This window comes from Doryrhamphus excisus, linkage group LG6 (assembly GCF_037039965.1).
Source record: "Doryrhamphus excisus strain RoL-2023G ecotype Guam linkage group LG6, RoL_Dexc_Guam_v1.1, whole genome shotgun sequence".
Taxonomy (NCBI): domain Eukaryota; kingdom Metazoa; phylum Chordata; class Actinopteri; order Syngnathiformes; family Syngnathidae; genus Doryrhamphus; species Doryrhamphus excisus.
In genome coordinates this window covers 21,058,445-21,083,190 of record NC_136362.1, presented here as the reverse complement: position 1 = coordinate 21,083,190, position 24,746 = coordinate 21,058,445, and the positions used below count along the sequence as shown (strand labels likewise).

Sequence of the window (24,746 nt, the reverse complement as noted above, 5' to 3'; positions counted from 1 at the left end):
AGTACCTGAACCAGGTGTCACTCCCGAGATGTTCTATCCGCCCACTTCCCGGGAAAGAGACATCACAGAAGACGTGGAAAGAGGGGTGGATGTCATACATTTCAACAGCTTTTTATGGACAATTTGGCAACGGTCACACAATCCATCCTGAGGTTTCTCAGCTGCTGGTGGAACTAACTTTTGAGCTTTTTCTTCCACCAACGTTCCAGTCATTGTGCCTGCTTGGGGCTGGGTGTTGCCCCCACTGCCGTTAAGTTACAATTGGTACAATTTCTTATCCGTACTTCCTGTCCAAGTTCACGGAGAAACTGTGGCCATATGTGTCTATCCATGATATTACTAACATGTTCCAATCTCACTATAGGACCCACCACAGCACAGGATCCACTTTACTGAAAGTGCATGATGACATTCTCACAACCGTTGACACTAACTGGTGCTCTGTGCTTAAAAGGTTCATCTCATATCTCTCTAAAAGGACATTTTCAGTAATTATCAATCATTTTTCTTCTACAGTCACTTCTTTCTCCTGTGGCGTGCCCCAGGGGTCAATCCTCGGGCCTACCGTAGTTTCACTCTACATGCTACCATTAGGACCAATCAGCTTCAGACACAGTGGGCATTTGATTTTTTATGCTGATGATGTTCAGCTCTACCTACCAGTTGGTGTTGGTCTACCAGTTTCTCTCCATTGGCTCTCGATACATTCTAGAATCCTCAAGTTTGTGTTCAATGGTCTTGCTTTAGCCGATTTATTTTAATGGTCTTGCTTGAGCCGATTTATTTACTCCAGTCATGTTTCTTTGTTCACCTGTCTATGCCAGTCATGTGTAGTGAAGAATATACCGAAGAATTAACACTTCCAGGACACGGCAGAAGGTACTCCCAAAATGGATTCAATTATAAATTTGACAGCATTTGAATGTCTTTTGCACATACTACTCCCCACGCCACACCACCGTTGTTTCTTTGTCTTCTCCCAGTGAGATTCTAAGATTGCCCTTTTCCTTTAACCCATTAGACTCCAACTCCAAATCAATTACAAAAACTACATATTTAATATGAATAATAAGGTGTGCGGGCGGCACGGTGGACTAGTGGTTAGCGCGCAGACCTCACAGCTAGGAGACCAGGGTTCAATTCCACCCTCTCTGTGTGGAGTTTGCATGTTCTCCCCGTGCATGCGTGGGTTTTCTCCGGGTACTCCGGTTTCCTCCCACATTCCAAAAACATGCTAGGTTAATTGGCCACTCCAAATTGTCCATAGGTATGAATGTGAGTGTGAATGGTTGTTTGTCTATATGTGCCCTGTGATTGGCTGGCCACCAGTCCAGGGTGTACCCCGCCTCTCGCCCAAAGACAGCTGGGATAGGCTCCAGCACCCCCGCAACCCTCGTGAGGAAAAGCGGTAGAAAATGAATGAATGAATGAATGAATGAATGAATAAGGTGTGCCATTGGCAAAAGGAAGTGACAGAACCACGGAGGAAATTCATACCTTTGAGTTTGTCAGCCATTTTTCCAAAAGAAGGGACGCTGGCAGCTTGAAATCCTTTCCAGCTTTTCCTCCCATCGTTTTTGTGGGAGTTGATTTGCCAAGTTGGTGCTCAAGCCATGCTTTGCCAAACCGGGGGCCTCCACCAATACACTCCACAGTCCTCAATAACGCGGCGGGGAGGGGTGGTGGTGTGGGTATCAGAGCCGATCGAGGCGGAAGGCGTCCTCTGTGGCCGGGTCAGCGAGGACCATGTCCGGGTCATTGAGCATGTGCAGACCATCAAGTGTCAGTGGGTCGATTTTGAGGTCATCCAACGGGAAGTGGGTGTCGATATCAAAGCTGATATCTGTTGACAGTGAGGCTGCCAGGTCCTTTGGCAGGCTGGGAGGAGACTCTCCACTCACTGGACAAGGAACAAGGTTAAAGGTCACAATATGTACAGTCATTAGTCTCTTTTACGGAGATCACACCGCATCTTTAGAGTGTGTATGCGCCATCACAGCCTTAGAAGTAACACATTTTAAGGCAAAGCTCTCCTCTATTTTTCTTGCTATCTCTTAGCGACTTAACAACACAAAGGCGCACCTGTTAGAATGATGTTGGGGATGTTGCCATGGCTACTGTAGCCCAGCTGCTGAGAGCCCTGGTGATTGCAATGACCACCAGACATGCCCATCATAAGGGCCTGGGAGTAGTTGAGGGCGGGGGTCTGGTTGTTGTCAGAGCTGATGGGGGATTCGATCATATTGAACTGCTCGAGCTGGCAACCACAACAAGGAAAGAAACAAGACAATCTTAACGCCGCAGCGAGCGGAATCCAATCTAAGTGGATATTTGGACTGTACCTGTCGAGAGAGAGCGCTGGCTTGAATGGACGGGAGCTGCTGGTCATAGAAGTCCGAAAAGACACTTCCCAGTATGGAGTTATGCTGCAAATATAAAGACACATTGTGTAAAGATGCTTTACCACATCTGCTAATTCAGTGCATCTGGAAAACATGCAAAGACTGAAATTCTACATCAATCATCCCATGGTGGTATTTTTCTAGCTTCTGCCTAAAAACAACTCAATAAAAGAACACAAAACCTACAAATAAAGTAGATACAGTATGAACCATTCTAAGCCTTATATCAAATCCAGTCTGTTATTTTCTTTTCTGTGGATTTCCTAATACAGAATATGACTACAACATCAACACAGCCCCTTAATGTTCAAGTAATTGGATCATGTGACTACAAACCGGAGCTCTTCCTTGTGCAAAACCAAATTATGTGTGTGTGGCAGGGCCACATAACGCACAACCAGGATGACAAGAGTTTAGCCAGCAGGAAAAGACAATACACATAGAAGCATCCATGCATCTTTCAGTTCTTTAAATGAGTGCACGTGTGTCGGAATTCAATTCTATACCTACTGTAGCTTTAAGAGCATATTTGGACCAAAAAAACATGGATATTAGAGCTGGAATCCACATATTCCCCAATGCAAGCATTTGAAATCTCTTCTCCAAATACAGAGAGTGTTTGAGATTAACAACCTTGATCCATGTTTACCTTGGGTGTGCACGGTTTATCTAAATGCGCCACCCTTGCAAAGCCAGGCTCAGTTTGTTCACATCCGACCATGAAAACGATTAATGTTGAAAAAAAAAAAACACTTCCACGGGGATTACCATTTCCTGTCACGTTCCCTAAAATCCCTCATCTTGTGTAAAACCACAATGCGCACAAAAATGACACAGAATTCAAAGGCGGGAATACACAGGATGCAACGCAAACAAGCACAAAAGCAGCTCATACATCACTGACTTTGTGGAGGAAGACAGATCTGGGCAACAAATGTTTGTAGTACAAGATGAACACGTAAATTAGCACAGAAACATTTCACTGAAGTATTATTTCAACTACAGACACAAAGCGAAATACTTAAATGACTTAACTAACAGCCATTGCACAGAACTGAACTGCAGTAGCAAACACCAACAGCTAGGGGGCAGCCACAGACTCCTACTGAGCAACAAGAACCACAGCCAAGTACACATAAATACACAAGGGGGGTGGGTTGGGAGGGGGTGTTTATGCAGAATGAGCCAACAGCTCACTGGTTCACACTCGCCCTTACTTGAGGCGACCCGCCGGGTGAGAAACCTTGATTGGAGACGGGGGAGGTTGGAGATTGATTGGCAGACGAGCCCACCCTACTGCGGTACTGTTGAAGGGGGGAGGCCTGATACAAGAGGATATGGTTGAGTTATTCAGAAACTTCACGTGTCACGTGTTAGTGGAACCTAAAGTGAACATGGACACTGTTGATAAAAGGGTCCCTCCCACGATGACGCTCTTTGTACAGCAGAGAGAAACGCATCTGTGTATTTGTAAATAAATAGTTTTTTATGTTGCTATTTTTAGATATTTGAGCTGTCACTACAGCAAAAAATATACATACGTGAAAGTGGAAGTTCTGCTTCAAATGTATCTTTTCCACAAAAGGCTGTTTTACCTTTTCAAGTCGGGAACTGATATTTCCCTGAACCAGGGGACACTAGTTTGAGGCCCCCGCCTTGATATGAAAGTTTAATGTTAGTGCGGCCCGCGCAAGTTTGATATGGATGCTGTATGGTATCATGTACCCAGAAAAAATTATTACGTTTGATTAATGTTCATGTTAAAGGTTAAATAACTGTTAATATGTAGTTATCCTCCCTATCCGTGTGGAAGTGGTAAGTTTTTGGCTATTCAAGTTTAAAGGAAATAACTTGAAGGCTACCATTTAGGTCGCTAGCGCTCTACTTTGCGAGTTAGCATGTGTCTCAAGACCCTGCAGTTGCGCAATATGTTGTAAATAAAAAGAGTATAAATGTGACTATAGTCGTGTTTTGTCATGTCTACAGGGCTCTAATAATGCTTTGTTCATTTTAATCTGAAAAAAATCATTTGTCTACCCAACAACTATATGTGGTTTCTTAAGTTTTTATTATTTTACGTTTTATTATTATTATTATATTTATTTGTTACTGATTGATTGATTTTCTTTATTCTTGATTTGTTTATTTATTTTTCATCTTATTTTGTGTAGAAAAATAAAAAGTAAGATATTTGAGAACAGTGGAATGTTTTATCAGAGCTTTTATTGTAGAAAATCAGAACCAAAGCAAAGTTTATTCATTTTTCTGTTTTTAATAAATGCGTTTTTTTTTTTTTTTGGAAAACCTGATGCGGCCCAGTCTCACCCAGACCCGAGCTCCAGTGGCCCCCAAGTAAATTGAGTTTGAGACCCCTGCCCTGAACCTTACCTATGTTCTCATTACCAGATAATGTAATGTAATGTTTTCTGCATGTAAACTTATAATTATTGTTTAGAAAATGTACTTTTTGTTAATATTTGTCAGACCGAGATACCGCTGTACTCTCATGAATATACTTTCCTGACTAGAATACACTGTAAGACCCCAATTTAAAAAAGTCCAGTCGTCTGACAATCGGCGGCTAGAGACTTACACATGCAAATGAACAGGTGGCTCAGGTGAGCTTTTCTTCCTGTCACTCACACAAAATGTGCTTCAGAGGTTGGGCGAGTTAGCAAACAATAGGGAAGGCGTTACGATGCTGACTTTAAGATAATGATGACTGATATGAGATGGCGTTTTTACTACAAAACTTACTGAAAACGTACAAACTTTGATTTAGTTTAAAAAATAAAAAAAAAAAACTAGTATTGAAAAAGAGCAGTCATCTTATATTCAGGTTATAGCTTATGAGAGGCTAACACTGAATCGTGTACATCAGGGGTCTCAAACTAAGTTTACCTGGGGGTCACTGGAGCTAGGGTCTGGGCGGGGCTGGGCCGCATCAGGTTTTCCAAAAAAAAACGCATTTATTAAAAACAGAAAAATATACAAACTTTTTCAGTGCTTTGGTTCCGATTTTCTACAATAAAAGCTCTGATAAAACATTCCACTGTTCTCAAATATCTTAATTTTTATTTTTCTGCACAAAATAAGATGAAAAATAAATAAACAAATCAAGAATAAAGAAAATCAATCAATCAGTAACAAATAAATATAATAATAATAATAAAACGTAAAATAATAAAAACTTAAGAAACCACATATAGTTGGTGGGTAGACAAATTATTTTTTTCAGATTAAAATGAACAAAGCATTATTAGAGCCCTGTAGACATGACAAAACACGACTATAGTCACATTTATACTCTTTTTATTTACAACATATTGCGCAACTGCAGGGTCTTGAGACACATGCTAACTCGCAAACTAGAGAGCTAGCGACCTAAACGGTAGCCTTCAAGTTATTTCCTTTAAACTTAAATAGCCAAAAACTTACCACTTCCACACGGATAGGGAGGATAACTATTAACAGTTATTTAACCTTTAACATGAACATTAATCAAACGTAATAATTTTTTCTGGGTACATGATACCATACAGCATCCATATCAAACTTACGTGGGCCGCACTAACATTAAACTTTCATATCAAGTGAGGGCCTCAAACTAGAGTCCTGCGGGCCACATTTGGCCCGCGGGCTGCGTGTTTGAGTCCCCTGGTGTACATCCATGACAAGAATCAACCATAGAGTTCACCACTAAAATACAATCAGATCTAAAACTCTTATTTTAAACATCATAACATTCAAGAGATGGTTAAGCATCTGCGAGAAAAGGAGTTGAACTCTGATTTGGTTTGGCATTGGGTAAACAATCCATCCTTTTTCAAGTCTATAGAGTATCCTTGAGCAAGATACTGAACCTTCAGTGGCTGATGAACTTTCTTTCCACGGCCATTGTCATTAATCACTGTGAATGCGAATGAGTGGAGTACCTCTGAAGGTCGAAGAGAAGTATCTAGGAGCTTTAATAAAAGAGTAAATAACATACGGAGCAGCCATTCTCCACATTCAAGAAGCTTTAAATTACCTGGCGAGTTCTCTCATTGGCGGCTAAATTAAAGGAAAGCTTGACGCTGAACTTGAAGCTGCAGTCTGACTGTGGTTTTCCTCAAAACTGTTTCCTTTCATGCGGCCCCACCCGTCCCTTTAACTGAGATGAAGAGCATCAAGCATCTCTCTGCAGCAGACCAAGTGGAGCTGAGATCTGAAGAATGCGCAAGGCTTCATGTTCAACTAATGCGAGCCGTCGGTCTGTGAGAAGCCTTCCTGAAAGGAAAACTGCACTACTTCAGTTGCCTTGAGATAGGCAACAGGAAGTAGCCGCAAGGCTCATCGACACCTTACTACAGGGGTGTCCAAAGTGCGGCCCAGTGGCCATTTGCAGCCCGTGGCACATTCTCAAGTTATTATTTAACAAAAAAAAACTAAACCAAACAATAGCAAAAATGTAAAAATCTGCAGTAATTTTACAAGAATAAAGTCAAAATATTCAGAGAAAAAAGTTGCCATCTAATTTTTAAACAATTATGATTTTACAAGAATAATAATAATATTATGAGGACTTTTTAGTATTATAAACTGGAAATATTTAAGAAAAAATACGTTTTTCTAGGTTTTCTTTGCTTGTCTTTTCTTGTCTAGGTTTATATTACAAGAAACAAGTTGTAATTTTTTGAAAAATTGGCTACAGAAAAATGGGAAAAATATTCATAATTCCGAGAAGAAAATTTACAAGAAGAGAGTTGAAATAGAAAATTCAAAAACAGCTGTAATTTTACTAATAATGCTTTTTTTTGCTAAAAATATTATGGGAACAGAGTCATAATTAGAATTTACCCAAAGTTCAAACACTGTAGTGAAATAATTTTGTATTTTTTAAACTAAAAACAGCTGTATTTTTACAACTCTTTCTTCATACTCCTGTATAATAGTTTCCTTTCATCAAAAGAAAAACCTCGTCTCCAGTACTGCAGGTGACAATAGTGACTACAGCCATGCTTGAAAAACTAGCATTCTGGTTCGGATCCTATGATTTTCCATGTTAACGGAATCACAGAATTGGCCAAAACAGAACAGAATCTAAAAACCGAATCGAGTGCAAATTAAAGTGTAAGAATGAAATGCAATCATAAACACTAACCTACACTCTCCCCAACTGAACATGTTGAAACGGCGACCTGAAAAAACTAAATGGGAGCTCAGCTTAGATTAGCACAGCATGCTAGTGCGACTCGGGCTGTATGAGTGTGTTTACACCATGTTGTGTTTAACCACTTGTTCATGACATCTCCTTGAATTCACAACGACTAGTAATTGTGTTTAAATACCATGTTGCTTGTGAGTCAGTGAGGAAGTGGTAGCTCTTTCTTTGGCACGGATCACAAGATGTAAGGGAAGTCACGACTAGCTTGTCAACCCATCGGAAATGGCGGGAGGTCATTACTCAATATAACAGACATGGTGTCATCTTAAATAGATGGCTAAACTCACCACACTGCAACTTAACACCCAAAGGGTAGCTAAGAAATATATAAGACCAATATGAGTGCTTCTTATTTTGCATTGGAAGTCGGCAGTCAGGGTTTTCAACCCCCCCAAACCTAACCCTAACTTTAACCCTTCAAATGCAAGTGTTGACATGTATGACACCTTACCATGTTCATGTCCATGGTCATGTTGTTTTGTGAGGAGGTGTGACAGTCCGACGTGGCGCAGGAGTTCATAGAGGATGGCAGCTGGACCGCACCCGATTGCTGGGAAGTGAAAAGTAAAAATTGACGCTGTAAATGATGCAGAAAACATACTAGATAAGCTTTTTATCTGACACCGACGTAGCCATACACGATGTTTTTCAAAGGACAACGCCAACAAACGACATCTTCCTGTGACATTTGTCTTGAACATTGAAATGACAGCAATAAATTGCCAAGTCTTGCGTGTCCTTCAGGCTACAACATTCAGCCAAAAAATCACAAAGATGTGATTGCATCCTAAAATCCACAATAGGCATTTATTTTAAACTCTAATCTACCAGAAGATGCATATCACTCATCCAAGCGTTCAAACCGGAAGCTCACAGGCGGATTCTGGTGTGTCTGGGACAACTGAGGCTGGTTGAAGAAGGCATACTGGGACAACTGCTGCTCAAGGTTCATGGCGTTGATCGCAACCTGGACACGACCACAACAAAGATGGTTAGTAATAGGGATCGACTCACATGTTTTTTTTGGGGCTGATGCCGATACCGATTTTTTTCCATCACCCTTAGCCGATGGTCAATTTTGCTTGGGCCGATATTTGTGGCCGATACTGCTTTTGCTCCCTCAATTTACATGAAAAAACTGACCATGATAACAAATATTCCAGGTCTCATGTTTAAAGAAATATTTATTTAAATGTAAACACTGAACACAGTAGGATTCAGCTTTCTTAAACACACATTTAAACGGCATTATCAACTTTAAAAGGAATAAATATTCAACCGTGTGCAAAACATTTCTGTCGTAGTTTAAATTTATCTAGCATCCATGTGATGACTGCTCTACCGTAGCGTGACTCGCCTTTGATGTGATTCACGGGTCCTCTGTGTTGCCCCGGAAGATGCCTGACTGTAAATCATGCAGTGGAAAAATACATCGGCGAACCCACACGCGTATCGGCCGATACCGATACAAGGAAAAAACGCAAATATCAGCCCAATATATCGGCCGGCCAATGTATTGGTCCAGCACTAGTTAGTATACATCTTTAAAGTATAGAATGCATTTTATGTAATATAACACTTGTAATACAGTATCTGATCGGGTTGTGGGTGTGGCGCTCGGGGGCTCACCTGTACCTGAGACAGAGGGAGAGGTGGTGATGTCGGTGAGAGCTGCAAGTTTTGGTGATGGTCTCCTGTGTTAAGAATGAGAGGAGCCAAGTTGTCCAGCCCAGACTGCATCTCCATGGTTACCGTGGCTTGAGAGGCGCTAACTCCTACCCGGCACATTAAAAAAAAATAAGTACAATTTTGTTTTCTAAAGCGCGCAGTGTGGGAAATCATCACCAAAACAAGATAAAGACATTAACGTACTGCATAATGATTAATTAGGAACAAAACACTGACTGCGTCTCTACCTTGGATTTGATCCAGTGTCTGTGTGCTGTTGGAGGAGCTGAATGAGGGGGCTGCCGCATCATCCGAGTCTAACGGGGTGGACAGCGGAGGAGGGAATTGGATGTTGGTCAGGTCAGGCAGAGAACCACCAGTGCTGTGGGCAACTGGTTTGAGGGAAGCGGTCAAATGCTGCTCCGGATATGGAAATATGCTGCAGAGAAACAGAAGGTGTGCGCATAACTCACAGCGCCAACATGCCATGGAATGTGAAAGAAACTACATCAGACGCAAAAATATAAATATTGAAAGTTGACAGCTTTGAGAGAGATTCATGTAAATAATTAACACATAGAGCTGTGTTATTCACACTTCTTTATTTGGCAGACACTTCCCTTTTGATTCCGTTTTGTTACAAGACGTTCATGCCGGTGGTGTTCTTAATCATTCATTTGGAATTATTTTTATGTTCTATTTATGATTATTTTATTTTTTTATATGATATAGCTGCTTTTCCCTGTGTCTTTCATCACTGCGAAAGCTAGCTATTAAACAAGCTCTCTTCTCCCTCCTACATCCATCCATCCATCCATCCATTTTCTCCGCTTATCCGGGTCCAGGTCGCGGGGGCAGCAGTCTCAGTAGGAAACCCCAGACTTCCCAGTCCCCGGCCACCTCCTCCAGCTCCACCAGGAGGACACCAAGGCGTTCCCAGGCCAGCTGTGAGACATAATCCCTCCAGCGTGTCCTTGGTCTGCCCCGGGGCCTTTTCCCGGCTGGGCATGCCCGGAACACCTCACCAGGGAGGCGTCCGGGAGGCATCTGGACTAGATGCCCAAGCCACCTCAACTGACTCCTCTCCATGTGAAGGAGAAGCGGCTCTACTCTGAGCCCCTCCCGGATGGCTGAGCTCCTCACCCTATCTCTTAGGGTGAGTCCAGCTACCCTACGGAGGAAACTCATTTCAGCCGCCTGTATCCGCCATCTCATTCTTTCGGTCATGACCCAAAGCTCATGACCATAGGTGAGGGTGGGAACATAGATCCACCGGTAAATTGAGAGCTTTGCCCTCGGGCTCAGATCTCTTTTCACCACGACGGTCCGGTACAGCGACCGCATTACTGCCGAGGCTGCACCGATCCGTCTGTCGATCTCACGCTCCCACCTTCCCTCACTCGTGAACAAGACCCCGAGATACTTAAACTCCTCCACCTGGGGCAGGATATCATTCCCAACCCGGAGGGAGCACTCCACCCTTTTCCGACTGAGAACCATGGCCTCTGATTTGGAGGTACTGGGTCTCATCCACTTGACGCTCAGATGCAAACCGGCCCAGTAAACGCTGAAGGTCACAGCCCGAAGAAGCCATAAGAACCGCATAATCTGCAAATAGCAGAGCTGAGATTCTAAGGCCCCCGAACTGGACTCCCTCAACACCTTGGCTGCGCCTAGAAATTCTGTCCATGAAAATTGTGAACAGAATCGGTGACAAAGGGCAGCCTTGGCGGAGGCCAACGTTTACCGGAAACAGGCTCGACGTACTACTGGCAATGTGAACCAGACTCCTGCCCCGTTTGTACAAGGACCGGATAGCACGGAGTAGCGCGCCACCAATCCCGTACTCCTGGAGCACCCCCCAAAGGACGCCACGAGGGACACGGTCAAATGCCTTTTCCAGATCCACAAAGCACATGTAGACTGGTTGGGCAAACTCCCATGCACCCTCAAGCACCCTCGTGAGGGTGTAGAGCTGGTCCAGTGTTCCAGGACCAGGACAAAAACCGAATTGGACCTCTTGTAGCAGAGGTTCGACCAACGGTCGTACCCTTCTCTCCAGCACCCAGGAATAGACTTTCCCAGGGAGGCTGAGGAGTGTGATTCCCCTGTAGTTGGAACACACCCTCCGGTCACCCTTCTTGAAAAGGGGGACCACCAACCCGGTCTGCCAATCCAAAGGTACTGTTTTTGACTTCCACGCAATGTTGAAGAGACGTGCCAGCCAAGACAGTCCCTCAACATCCAGAGCCTTGAGGAATTCTGGGCGGAACTCGTCCATCCCTGGAGCTTTGCCACTGAGGAGCGTTTTGACCACCCCAGATACCTCAGCCACGGTGATGGCACTGTCCACGTATGTGTCCTCAGACTCTGCTTCCTCTATGGAAGGTATGTCAGTGGGATTGAGAAGAGCCTCAAAGTATTCCTTCCACCATCCCACTACATCCCCAGTCGAGGTCAGCAGGCCCCCATCTCCACTGTAAACAGTGTGGACCAGACACTGCTTCCCTTTTCTGAGGCGCCGGACGGTTTGCCAGAACCTCTTCGAGGTAAACCGAAAGTCGTGCTCCATGGCCTCACCGAACTCCTCCCACACCTGAGTTTTTGCCTTGACAACCGCCGAAGCCGCGTGCCGTTTGGCCTGAAGGTACCTGTCAGCTGCTTCCGTAGTCCCACAAGCCATCTATGCTCGATAGGACTTCGTCTTCAGCTTGACAGCGGCCCTGACCTCTGGAGTCCACCATCGGGTTTGGGGCCTGCCATCACGACTAGCACCGACCGCTTTGCGGCCGCAGCTCCGGTCAGCTGCCTCAGCAATGGAGGCATGGAATATGGCCCATTCAGACTCAATATCCCAGTCCTCCCCCGGGATGCAGGTAAACCTCTGCCGGAGGTGAGAGTTGAAGACTCGACAAACGGGAGACTGCCAGACGTTCCCAGCACACCCTCACTACTCATTTGGGTCTTCCAGGTCTGTCCAGCATCCTCCCCCGCCATCTAATCCAACTCATCACCAGGTGGTGAGCCCCTCTCTTTACCCGTGTGTCCAGAACATGCGGACGCAGGTCTGATGATACGACTACAAAGTCGATCATAGACCTGCAGCCTAGGGTGTCCTGGTGCCAAGTGCACTCATGGACATCCCTATGTTCGAACATGGTGTTAGTTATGTCCAAACTGTGGTTCGCACAGAAGTCCAGTAACATCACACCGCACGGGTTCAGATCAGGGAGGCCATCCCTCCCAATCACGCCCCTCCAGGTCACACTGTCATTGCCCACATGGGCGTTGAGGTCTCCCAGTAGAACATCGGAGTCACCAGCTGGGGTGCTGTGCAGCACCCCCTTGACTCCAAGAAGGCCGGGTACTCTGAGCTGCCGTTTGGCGTGTATGCACAAACGACAGTCAGGACCCTTTCCCCAGCCCGAAGGCATAGGGAAACTCGTCCACACCAGCTTGCTGCCCCTCTCTTGCAGCAACTCCAGAGTAGAACAAGGTCCCGCCCCTCTCGAGTAGTTTGGTTCCAGAACCCAAACTGTGAGTCAAGGTGAGTCGAAATGTCTCAACCTCTCGCACAAGTTCAGGCTCTTTCCCCACCAGAGAAGTGACATTCCATGTCCCAAGAACCAGATTCGCCCAGGCACCTGCCTTTGACCGCCACCCAACACACAATGCACCGGACCCTTATGCTTGCCCCCGTAGGTGGTGTGTCTCCTACATTACATGCTGAATTGTGCAAGGCTAAACATGTGATGTTCCTTAATGTAACCTGTCAAGCATGTTTGAAAACGTTACAGTGACTATGCACTGTCAAAACGTATTTTATAAATATAGACAATACACATGTACTTTATATAAATTGTGTGAGTTATGAAGAAACTCACAATGAACTTGTTAACCAAAATTGCAGGAGGTCATTACTCAATGTAACAGTCTGGCAAACAGTGTCATCTTACAAAGAACACTAAACTCATCACACAGCAACTTGACACCCTAAAGATATATCTAATAAATGTACAAACATGTACATTACATGATGAATTTTGTCTGAGCAAAGCATTTCATCGGAGCACAAGCAGCATAGAAAATGAATAGATGTATGGATGGATGGATGGATGGGTGGCTGATGTCATTGCAGCTCCCCGGCAGATGCACCGCATTGCACAGACGCAAAGAGAGTTGTTTTAAACTCAGATTGGTACGTGTTTGTATATTTCTCTGGTGTAACTTCTGAGTGTTAAGTTGCTGTGTGATGAGTTAAGTTCTTTGTAAGATGACACTGTGAGTCGGGATAGTTATATTGTTATACGATACTATGTTACACTGTTATACGATACCGTTACCTCACTGAGTAGCAGCTTATATACTGGAAATGACAGTAATGTGCAAAATCTGCGTAGCCCTGAGAAAGTAGGTAGTTGCACTCCTGACCATACATACAGTATATATCTCCCATCATCTACATTGAAAAAAACAACTAGGATACTCACTGAATTCCAGGAACTTTGTAGGGTTTGGCTCGAGAAACATTCTAAACAGAGAAAAGATCACGTAAAACTTGAATGGTAATGGAAAGCATATTAAAAGTGTTTCAAACATATCTATGATTGTTGACACAACACCTTTTTGCAGTCCCAGTTCTGCTTTTGCTCATCTTCTTCAGCCTCCTGTTTGAAGGTTTCAGATCCCGGTACGGTTAGTAACAGAACTACAGAGATGGAGAGAAATAAAAGAGACATCTCAGACTTTCAGGTGTACATAATCTAACCCTAACCCTAACCCTAACCCTAACCCAACAACAGTTGGGGTTCCAGGGCTCTACATTAAAAACCAAAATGACTTGCCCATGGGGAATCCTGAAGGTGAGAACTACTTGCCCGAACTTGCCCCATGTAAAATGAAAAGACTGCCATAATGATATCATCTCATTTTTGTGGAGTAAAGTGTATTTAATCCAGATAAAAATGCCGAATGGTCAAACAATAATTTGTGAAGCAAAGGTGAGAAAACTGAGAGAACACCGAGAAATGGAAGCGCTAGATTTTGTAGCTTGTGCAAAATCAGCACTTGGTATTGGATCTAATCGGTGGTGTTTCATTGTGACCACTTCAAATTGTCACAGCAATGTGATTCACTCACCTGTGCCATCATTTGATTTGCTGCCGCTAATAAAATACTTGTTTAGGAGGCACTGGTTCATCACTTTTTGCTGTTTTCCTTCACAAGTTGTTGAAGAATTAGACCATGTTGGCAGGGACGCCATGATAGATGTTTTCCTAGTCAAACCATAGCTGATTGGTTGATTGCCAACAAGAACGGGTGTGGGTCAAACGCGGACCGCGGTCTAAATAAAGGATTCTGATTGGTCCATTTCAAGATTTGCAAGGATTGGTTTGCAAATTACCAGCGGAATTACGCAGTCCGTGTTTTACCAACACCCAACAAGAACCGCTTTTAAAAAAACTCTTGGCAGTATGGCATGCCAAAGTACACTTGCCCAACGGGAATATCACTGATTGGATTTATCCCAATTTTGTTTTAACTTGCCCCGGGCCATCGGTACATCGTTATTGTTGAGCCCTGTGTTCTCTTTTCCAAACTTCTACAGTATATGCAGTCCCAGTTTGCATGCACTCTCTTGTAATGCAATGGATACTTGCTAGAAGAAACATGGCTGGTGGAAGGAAGACCGACTAAATACGTAATGACACACTGTACATACAGTATGACCTACTACAGTACTTTATTTTATTGGTGTAGTTGGATTAAGTAACTTTTCTTGAGGTGGAGATAAGTAACCAAGTAAACAAAACATGACTCATCGTGATAAATTCAGTCACATGCAGGGGGTGTGTATCTTCTAAGATGCACAATCTATCCAAAATAGAAGCAAATGTGTTATATTATAAAGTACAGCCATGAAGCTGAGTGCATGAAAAGCAAAAAAAAAAAAAAAATGTAATTTGCACCTCGCTTGGGCTGGAGCTCCTGTGACCCGCCTGTGAAGGAGGCCTGCTGGCAAGGAGCTAGTGTGCTCTGATGAAGTGCTGAGTCAGAGTTTGTCCTGCAGCACAAGTGGACAAAATCAAATCAGACTCTGTAAACAATCAAGAAGCCAAAACGATGAAGGATAGGGAGGGTGGGGGTCAGCCATAATTATCATCATCATTAAAACAATTTAACACGTCAGCATCTCCTGTGTAATTTCCTCAATAAATTACACTGAAAGTACACTTGGCTATTTTTCTGGTCTACTTTAGCCTAATAAATGATCCTGTTGATTATTAAAATGGTCTATAATTTATTATTAGTGCTGTTATACCCACAAACATATACGTACTTCCTGTGTACATTCTTACAATCTATAAGTGACCAAATTAACCACTAGGTGTGAAAGCAACCCTTTGGAACGATTAGTCAACAAAAGATCCAAAGGAACCTAAATGCATCACAACAAACCATGTGTCATTGTTCTCTTCTCTTATTGGTCAGCAGTAGTGTATACATTTGAATAGGAAGTACAGTAGCTATGCTATACAGCAGGGGTCTCAAACACACGGCCCGTGGGCCAAATGTGGCCCGCATGACACTAGTTTGAGGCCCCCGCCTTGATATGAAAGTTTAATGTTAGTGCGGCCCACGCAAGTTTGATATGGATGCTGTATGGTATCATGTACCCAGAAAAAATGATTACGTTTGATTAATGTTCATGTTAAAGGTTAAATAACTGTTAATAGTTATCCTCCCTATCCGTGTGGAAGTGGTAAGTTTTTGGCTATTTAAGTTTAAAGTAAGTTTAAATAACTTGAAGGCTACCGTTTAGGTCGCTAGCTCTCTAGTTTGCGAGTTAGCATGTGTCTCAAGACCCTGCAGTTGCGCAATATGTTGTAAATAAAAAGAGTATAAATGTGACTATAGTCGTGTTTTGTCATGTCTACAGGGCTTTAATAATGCTTTGTTCATTTTAATCTGAAAAAAATACTTTGTCTACCCACCAACTATATGTGGTTTCTTAAGTTTTTATTATTTGCTGTTTTATTATTATTATTATTATTATATTTATTTATTACTGATTGATTTTCTTTGTTCTTGATTTGTTTATTTATTTTTCATCTTATTTTGTGCAGAAAAATAAAAATGAAGATATTTGAGAACAATTTTATCAGAGCTTTTATTGTAGAAAATCGGAACCAAAGCACTGAAAAAGTTTGTATATTTTTCTGTTTTTAATAAATGCGTTTTGGTTTTTTTTTTTGAAAACCTGGTGCGGCCCAGCCTTGCCCAGACCCTAGCTCCAGTGGCCCCCAGGTAAATTGAGTTTGAGACCCCTGCTATACAGTGATAAGAATTGACACAGCAATACTCTAAACAACATGAAGGAAAAACGTGGCTTGGTAAATACATTTAAATATCAAACTGACTCTGTACTAGGCTACAATGCAAGCCTGAGCATATCTCCTTTACTTAGTGAACAGCATACAGTTGTCCATCGCAATATTGCAGTTTGATTATCGCTCACTTGCTCTATTGCGTTTTTTCAAAAAGTAATTCATTATGACTATGACTATGATATATTATTAGTCAAGGTATATGTAGTATATGACATGATAGACTGAAAGGAAGTTATCCTCCCATTCCATGTGGAAGTGGTAAGCTTTTGGCTACTTTGTCCTTCTTCGTCAAGTTAAGTTTAGAATACAGTAAATAAATTGGAGGAAAATTGGACAGAAAATATTGAGAAGCACCGGTGTAGATTTTTCGATATTTGATTTATCACAAAAGAAAAAATTATTTGTGTCAACTTGGTTTTCTTCTCGCCTGAAGATAGCTGGGATAGGTTCCAGCACCCCTGCGACCCTTGTGAGAATAAGAGGTAGAAAATGAATGAACTTGGTTTTCTTCCTTTAATAGTCAGGAGCTGATATTTTCCTGAAACTTACCCATGTTCTACTGCTTGTTATTCATTCCGTCATTCATTTTGTACTGCTTATCCTCACGAGGGTCGCGGTGGGTACTGGAGCCTATCCCAGCTGTCTTCGGGCAAGAGGCGGGGTACACCCTGGACTGGTTGGCCAGCCAATCACAGGGCACATATAGACAAACAACCATTCACACTCACATTCATACCTATGGACAATTTGGAGTCGCCAATTAACCCACGCATGCACAGGGAGAACATGCAAGCTCCACACAGAGATGGCCGAGGGTGGACTTGAACCCGTGTCTCCTAGCTGTGAGGTCTGTGCGCTAACCACATGACCTCCGTGCAGCCCCTACTGCTTGTTATTAAAGATCAAAATAATCTAAAATCGGTTGGGGGCTGGTCTTGAATGCGCATGTTGAGTTATATTAAGTGTACAGTAAACTAACGCTGTTATACAAGCTGTACACTGACTACTTTATATTTAATTTCTTCCGTGTTAACCCTGTGAAATTTTATTTTTCAGAAATGTGAAGGGTGTACTCATTTCTGTGAGATACAGTACATGCCCGACTGTAATGTGAAAACCATGTGAAGGCAGCTGTAATTCCCGGAGAGTCCAAGTGAGGGATTTACTATGCACAAAAAAATGAAACACAATCACACAGAGAGCCTCTTACCTCCTCCAGCTGGTATCAGGTGGCGGTGACAGATATACCGAGCCGTATGGACAGCTGTCAATGTGACACTGGAGGTTAAGAAAACAGTCGGAAAGTAAAAGACGGTGACAGCAATCATTCAACACAACTACGGTCTTTCTTTAAAGATAGCAAGGCACTTTTACAATCCGGAGTCCAGAATCCAGTTAAAGGATATTTGGCGTCCGTGCTTGTCGACAGCAAGGGGTTTTCGATGGGGTGATGTGATTCGGTTCCGGTAGACTCTGTCCACTAGCCCGTGGTGACGTGATGATCTGTTCACGTCCATCCCTGCAGTCTAATGACAGGGAAACATTCCAAAGTTGCTCTTTCATTCCATGATACTCATTCATTCATTCATTTTCTAACGCTTATCCTCACGAGGGTCGTGGGCGTGCTGGAGCCTATCCCAGCTGTCTTGGGGCGAGAGGCGGGGTACACCCTGGACTGGTGGCCAGCCAATCACAGGGCATATATAGACAAACAACCATTCACACTCACATTCATACCTATGGACAATTTGGAGTGGCCAATTAACCTAGCATGTTTTTGGAATGTGGGAGGAAACCGGAGTACCCGGCGAAAACCCACACGTGCACGGGGAGAACACAAGGATGCCCAAACCCGGGTCTCCTGGCTGCGTGGCCTGCGCGCCAACCACTCACCGTGCAGCCTTACTCTAAGGCATAAATATTGGAAAAAAAAGTTGTAGTCTAATGAGTAAAAGTCCGATTTTTAGCAGAATAATGTCATAATATTATGCGAAACCAATATTAGTAGCATAAAGTTTTAAGTATAGAAACAGAAAAAAACTAAATAAAATAAAAGCAACGACCGAAAATCCTACCAATAATACACATTTTCACCAATGTCAAAATATGTTGTTTCACCTAAAACACAAAGATAATAGGTCTGTTTTCTTGGATGATGAGGAAAATGTAACAATATTCACAATTTGAGAGCGTGAAATAGGGGGGGGGGTGCGCGTCACGCTGCGGAGGAGCAATGTTTTGCACATGGTTGAATATTTATTCCTTTTAAAGTTGATAATGCCGTTTAAATGTGTGTTTAAGAAAGCTGAATCCTACTGTGTTCAGTGTTTACATTTTAATAAATATTTCTTTAAACATGAGACATGGAATATTTGTTATCATGGTCATTTTTTCATGTAAATTGAGGGATCATTATAGGTTATCACATGGTTTGTCTGGTATCAGGCCAGGTATCGCGGGGGCATGATACTGGGCCTGATACCAGACAAACCATGTGATGATCTTATTATCACATACTATTTAATCATGATCTTATTATCACGTACTATTTAATCAAAAGACCATTTTGTTTCCAGAAAATGTTCAGTTTATTACATGTATTATATCTAAACAGCGTAAACACAATAATTGCAAAAATATTTCAACAATAATATTTTATCAACAGTCTTATCTTATCAATGTCTGACAATTAAAGTTCCATTAATCAAGTTTGGGTTTTTTGGTGACTGGAGAAGCACTAGGCACTAAGCACTCGTGCGCTGTTCTCTGATTGGTTGTTTGACGGGCACGATACCAGAGCAGCACGCTCTGAGTGAACAGCTACGGGGGCTGATACTGGACATGGTTAAACTCTATATTTTATCAGTATCACTGCCCTGGGCTTTGACACAGTATCATTTCGGCCTTTTCCCGTATCATTCATGGGCGGTTTCTAGGGTACGGGGACAATTAATACTGTAGTATGTGATAAAAAGCAGTATCGGCCACAAATATCGGCCCAAGCAAAATCGGCTGATCGGTATCGGCATCGGCCCCAAAAAAACCATATCGGTCGATCCCTAGTGTGAAATCACGTTTAAATCAAAAAATGATGAGTAACCGTGCCTTTGCATGTCAACAACAGTTCATAGAATCATAAAAAAGTAGCTGACCTGAAAAGAAAAATCCACGGCGCTCTTTCCGATCTGATTGACGTTGGGCAAAGATCCTCCATAATATGGCCCACGGCTCGGTCCCAGCTGCAAATACTGAGTCTTCTCCAACTGTAACTGGAAGCACAACAGAATAAACACACACGTCACATTCAGTCATAATAATCCTAAGGAACACACTACTGTAGTATAATCATTGTGAAGGCAAAGTCCCCAAAGCCCTCGGATAATATTTATTTCAAAATGGAATCCAGTTCTCTTTCCCATCAGGGAGACCATAACAGGTCAATTAAATTTTCTCATGCGAGTTCACTGTTGGCAGGGCAGAAAATCTAATAATAATGACTTTGCTTGTATCATGGGTCTATTTAGTTCAGCTTCCAAGCCCAGAGTTCATTTCTTTAAATACATTCATCCCCACTCTGTTGACAAAGGATTACATATTAGAAGATCTCCAGATCAGAAAGAGGCCGGTCCAAATCCTTTCAACCACAACACAACAACAGAAGGAAAGAGAGATTGAGAGAGAGAAATTGAAGCCGAGAGGGATGGAGCGGGGTGAAAAGGGTGATACGGTGGAACCTTGCTTATCGAACACCCTGATTTACATATGAAAATGTTGCATTGGTTATCGTACAATATTGTACATAACGGACGACTGTATTTTATCCTAAGGCACATTGAATCTTGTGGTATTAATAAAGATATGGACGGACTACTCCCAGCATTGCCTGTCTAGTCAGCCATCTTGCATCACACATGCAGTTCCAAATCTTGTGATACTTAGTTCACAAAATACTACCGTGTACTCATACACTGCAAGGCTCATTCATTTGGGAAGCTCAAATGAGTGTTCCACAAACGAGCCAAAAATGGATGCTAATGTCACGTTTTGAAGTCTTGTGCAAAGATCGTGTTTTGATCTAACAAATCTTAAGTAGGTTTGATCAAGTGTAGAATTACTACAGCTTCTGTTTGGACTGCTTGGATGTTAACGATGTTTACACAACTCTCAGGGGCAGTGCCTCTGGATTGGCAGACCGGGGGGGTGGTGGTCCCCACCGGAGGACGTGTTCCAACTATCGTGGGATCACACTCCCCAGCCTTGCTGGTTATGTCTATTCTGGGATTCTGGAATGGAAGATCAGCCAGATAGTTGAATGTCAGATTCAGGAGGAGCAGTGTGGTTTTCGTCCCAGGTTGTGGAGGTGGGTACCAGCTCTACACTTTCCTGTATGGTATCAAGAGTTTGGTTTGCATTGCCGGCAATAAGTCAGACCAGTTTCCAGTGAAGCCTGGACTCGCCAGGGCTGCCCGATTCTGTTCGTTACTTTTATGGACAGAATTTCTAGGAAAACTTGAAGGGTTCTGGTTTGGTGGCTGTTGTGACCTTCAACTCATACTGGATCGGTTTGCAACCAAGTGTGAAGCGGCCAGGATGAGTATCTCCAAGTAACTCCAAGTACGAGTCCATAGTTCTCACCCGGAAATGAGTGGAGTGCATCTCCTGGACGCCTTCCTGGGGAGGTGTTCACGTCCTACTGGTAGAAGGCCTCAGGAAAACTCAGGACACATTGGAGAGACTCTGTCTCTCAAACAGCCTGGGAAAGCCTTGGGATCCAGCAGGCAGTGTTGGACAAAGTGGCCGGGAGTGGGATGTCAGATTTCCAAGTGTCCGTGAATTTAGTGGCAACTTGTGTCCGAAAAGTGATGTGATGCACCTGAATGCACCCTTCTTAGCAAGAGCTAGCTCAGCCTCTCAATCTTTCCATGATGTCCCAACTCTAAAAGAACCCGAAATATATAATATCCAAAATCCAAAAATACATCCAACCAACAGTAAAGCCTCATTATCAGGCGAGTCTGTTGATATGTTGCACATAGACTGGTGGCCAGCCAATCACAGGGCACATATAGACAAACAACCATTCACACTCACATTCATACCTATGGACAATTTGGAGTGGCCAATTAACCTAGCATGTTTTTGGAATGTGGGAGGAAACCGGAGTACCCGGAGAAAACCCACGCATGCACGGGGAGAACATGCAGTCTCCACACAGAAATGGCAAGAGTGGAATTGAACCCTGGTCTCCTAGCTGTGAGGCCTGTGCGCTAACCGCTCGTCCACCGTGCAGCCCAGAACTTATATACTTATGTATTATTTATGTTGTTACATACATTATTTATGTTCTAAAGCAGGGGTCTCAAACTCAATTTACTTGGGGGCCACTGGAGCTAGGGTCTGGGTGAGACTGGGCCGCATCAGGTTTTCCAAAAAAAACAAAAAACGCATTTATTAAAAACAGAAAAATAAATAAACTTTGCTTTGGTTTCGATTTTCCACAAGAAAAACTCTGATAAAACATTCCACTGTTCTCAAATATCTTACTTTTTATTTTTCTACACAAAATAAGATGAAAATAAATATAATAATAACAATTAAACGGCAAATAATAAAAACTTAAGAAACCACATATAGTTGGTGGGTAGACAAATTATTTTTTTCAGATTAAAATGAACAAAGCATTATTAGAGCCCTGTAAACATGACAAAACACGACTATAGTCACATTTATACTCTTTTTATTTACAACATATTGCGCAACTGCAGGGTCTTGAGACACATGCTAACTCGCAAACTAGAGTGCTAGCAACCTAAACGGTAGCCTTCAAGTTATTTCCTTTAAACTTAAATAGCCAAAAACTTACCACTTCCACACGGATAGGGAGGATAACTATTAACAGTTATTTAACCTTTAACATGAACATTAATCAAATGCAATAATTTTTTCTGGGTACATGATACCATACAGCATCCATATCAAACTTGCGCGGGCCGCACTAACATTAAACTTTCATATCAAGGCGGGGGCCTCAAACTAGTGTCTTGCGGGCCACATTTGGCCCGCGGGCCGCGTGTTTGAGACCCCTGTTCTAAGGGCAATTATCAATGTGAAAATGTGGAGTCATGAATCCATCATCATTATCATCATAATTATGATTTATTTACACTTCAATTAAATATGCTGCAAAATACTGAGACCAGTGCAGCAGCAATCTGGCCAACCCTCATGGGATTTATTCTGCTGTATGTGGCTTAAATTCCACATAATCTGCCAAGCTTCATTTTTGGTGTGGCTGTCAATCACACAGTGTGCACAGGCCACCGGACGTGTCAGACAAGTTTACTAAACCACGACTACACACACTATGAATTGGGACCAGCTCAAGTATGTTAACATGAAAATTTATGTTTTCGTTGTGGAGGCTGAATCGTGCAGTCCAACACACTCACACGCCCCTTTTGCTTCCACTTGCGTGGGACAAAAATCGAAGCAACTTTTTGGAGGAGGAAACAGTCACTGACAGCTTTCTCCACTTTGGAGGATGCAAATTTCCAGCAAAAGAATGCGAGAAACGCTCTCTTGAAGAAGCGTCGTTTGTTATTGTTTACCTGTACTGGCCTGGCTGCGTGCGGCTACAATCTACATGCACATTTGACAGCTCGCGCACAACAAACCAAAAAGAGAAGGAGGAACACACGCAAAAAAAACGATGTCCTTACCCTCGCAGCCCGTGTAATGCTGAGATCTTTCATCACTTCCTCAAACGCCGCCGTCTCCTCTGCCTGTTTCTGGTTATGTAAAGCGATCTTCTCGCTGAATTTCCGCGGATTGTTCGAAGTCGCCATGTTTCGCTCTTGTGCTCCGGTTTCCTTCAATGGTCAGTGTGAAATCATACCGAGTCAGGACACACCACTTCCGGTTAGAGGGAGCGCGTACACTTCGCTTTACATTACGACGGAGTAGTACAACGTTATTTAATATCTATTGGAATCTAACATTAAGCTGTGGCTGTCGAGCACAATGTGAAATTTGGCGGACATTGGTCAAACTCAAAGAAATAGATGCTTTTATTTTTATTGTAAATACGCTGACTTCCAGGAAAGTTCCGGTCGATGACGGCTGGCTTTATACTTAGCCCTTTTGTGTTTAACAACGCTCAGCGGGGGTGTTGTGGAGGCGCACCGCACATCTGGACTGCGGAATTGGACTCACATGTTGATCGTTTCAATATAAAACGCGTTCTTTTTCTATTATCATTTACAACAATAGTACTCGTGAAAATCACAGGCCATTTAAATGTTGGAAACAACCTTAATAACTGAAGTTTTTATTTTTGTGTCACGACCTCCGAGGTAGGAAAGTTTCACAATTTATTTTGCATCGTGCCTGTTTTTAAGAATTGTTTTTTTTTTACAATGTCTACTCCAGTTCCCCCTCATGAATTATCCCTGCAAGCCCATACTTGCATCTTAACTGCAGTGGGAGGTTCACTTTCACACTTTAAGGCAACTGCACAGATGACAACATGTGCAAACCATTTTAGGTTTGCCTCACTAAAAGCCTTTTTCCTAAATACATTCGCACACAACTCACCGGATAGAATTTTCCACATACGCCGAGTATAGTTTCTTGTTTATATTTTTCACATAAGGAGCAGTACAGTTGCTTCACCTGCCGTCGAAGGGAGTGTAGTTTGGTTCTAAAGTAACCATGGCAACATAGAACAAGCTGTGAATCAAGGGCAAGCATAGCAAAGAAGAGTGCTCACTTGATGACTAGTGCTGAATAAAGAGGGAAAGTTTAATGTGTTATGTGAAGATGGGAGGGTGGGGGGGGGGGCATGTTGCTGATCTCAGTGGTTGGTTGATTTTGATTTTTCTTCCTTTTTTGCAGCACTACTGTCTTGTCATAACAAAAGCCATGTTGGCATTTAGCATTAAAGCTATAGTCTTGTCATTTGTGATCATCGTTTCCATTCCCATATCCATACATGTACATATACAGTGAAGAAAATAAGTATTTGAACACCCTGCTATTTTGCTATTTCTCCCACTTAGAAATCATGGAGGGGTCTGAAAT

At 42.8% G+C, this 24,746-nt stretch overlaps 1 protein-coding gene across 3 annotated transcripts; it reads right to left on the bottom strand.

Moving 5' to 3' along the window:
* Positions 1-737: 737 nt before the first annotated feature.
* crtc1a (CREB regulated transcription coactivator 1a) lies at positions 738-23,556 on the bottom strand. Of its 3 annotated transcripts, none has more exons than XM_078791635.1 (15): positions 23,387-23,556; positions 19,820-19,936; positions 18,074-18,193; positions 17,878-17,939; positions 15,246-15,340; positions 13,899-13,984; positions 13,767-13,807; positions 9,525-9,715; positions 9,238-9,383; positions 8,483-8,575; positions 8,060-8,158; positions 3,620-3,724; positions 2,343-2,426; positions 2,083-2,257; positions 738-1,900 (listed from the first exon to the last, which is right to left on the bottom strand). In XM_078791635.1, exons 1-15 carry the CDS (start codon positions 23,510-23,512, stop codon positions 1,695-1,697), a joined length of 1,746 nt encoding a protein of 581 aa, XP_078647761.1. In that variant the 5' UTR covers positions 23,513-23,556; the 3' UTR covers positions 738-1,694. The 3 variants fall into 3 exon arrangements, with proteins under 3 accessions (XP_078647761.1, XP_078647762.1, XP_078647763.1); XM_078791636.1 differs by having other exon boundaries at positions 9,244-9,383; XM_078791637.1 differs by lacking the exon at positions 3,620-3,724.
* Positions 23,557-24,746: the final 1,190 nt, after the last annotated feature.

Excerpts from the sequence above, each read along its gene's own strand:
- crtc1a (XM_078791635.1), bottom strand. The coding sequence starts at position 23,512 with ATGGCGACTTCGAACAATCCGCGGAAATTCAGCGAGAAGATCGCTTTA. Across the intron at positions 8,576-9,237 it reads TCCCTCTGTCTCAGGTACAG|GTTGCGATCAACGCCATGAA; the intron begins GTGAGCCCCCGA and ends GGTCGTGTCCAG. Across the intron at positions 8,159-8,482 it reads AGACACACCAGAATCCGCCT|CAATCGGGTGCGGTCCAGCT; the intron begins GTGAGCTTCCGG and ends TTCACTTCCCAG.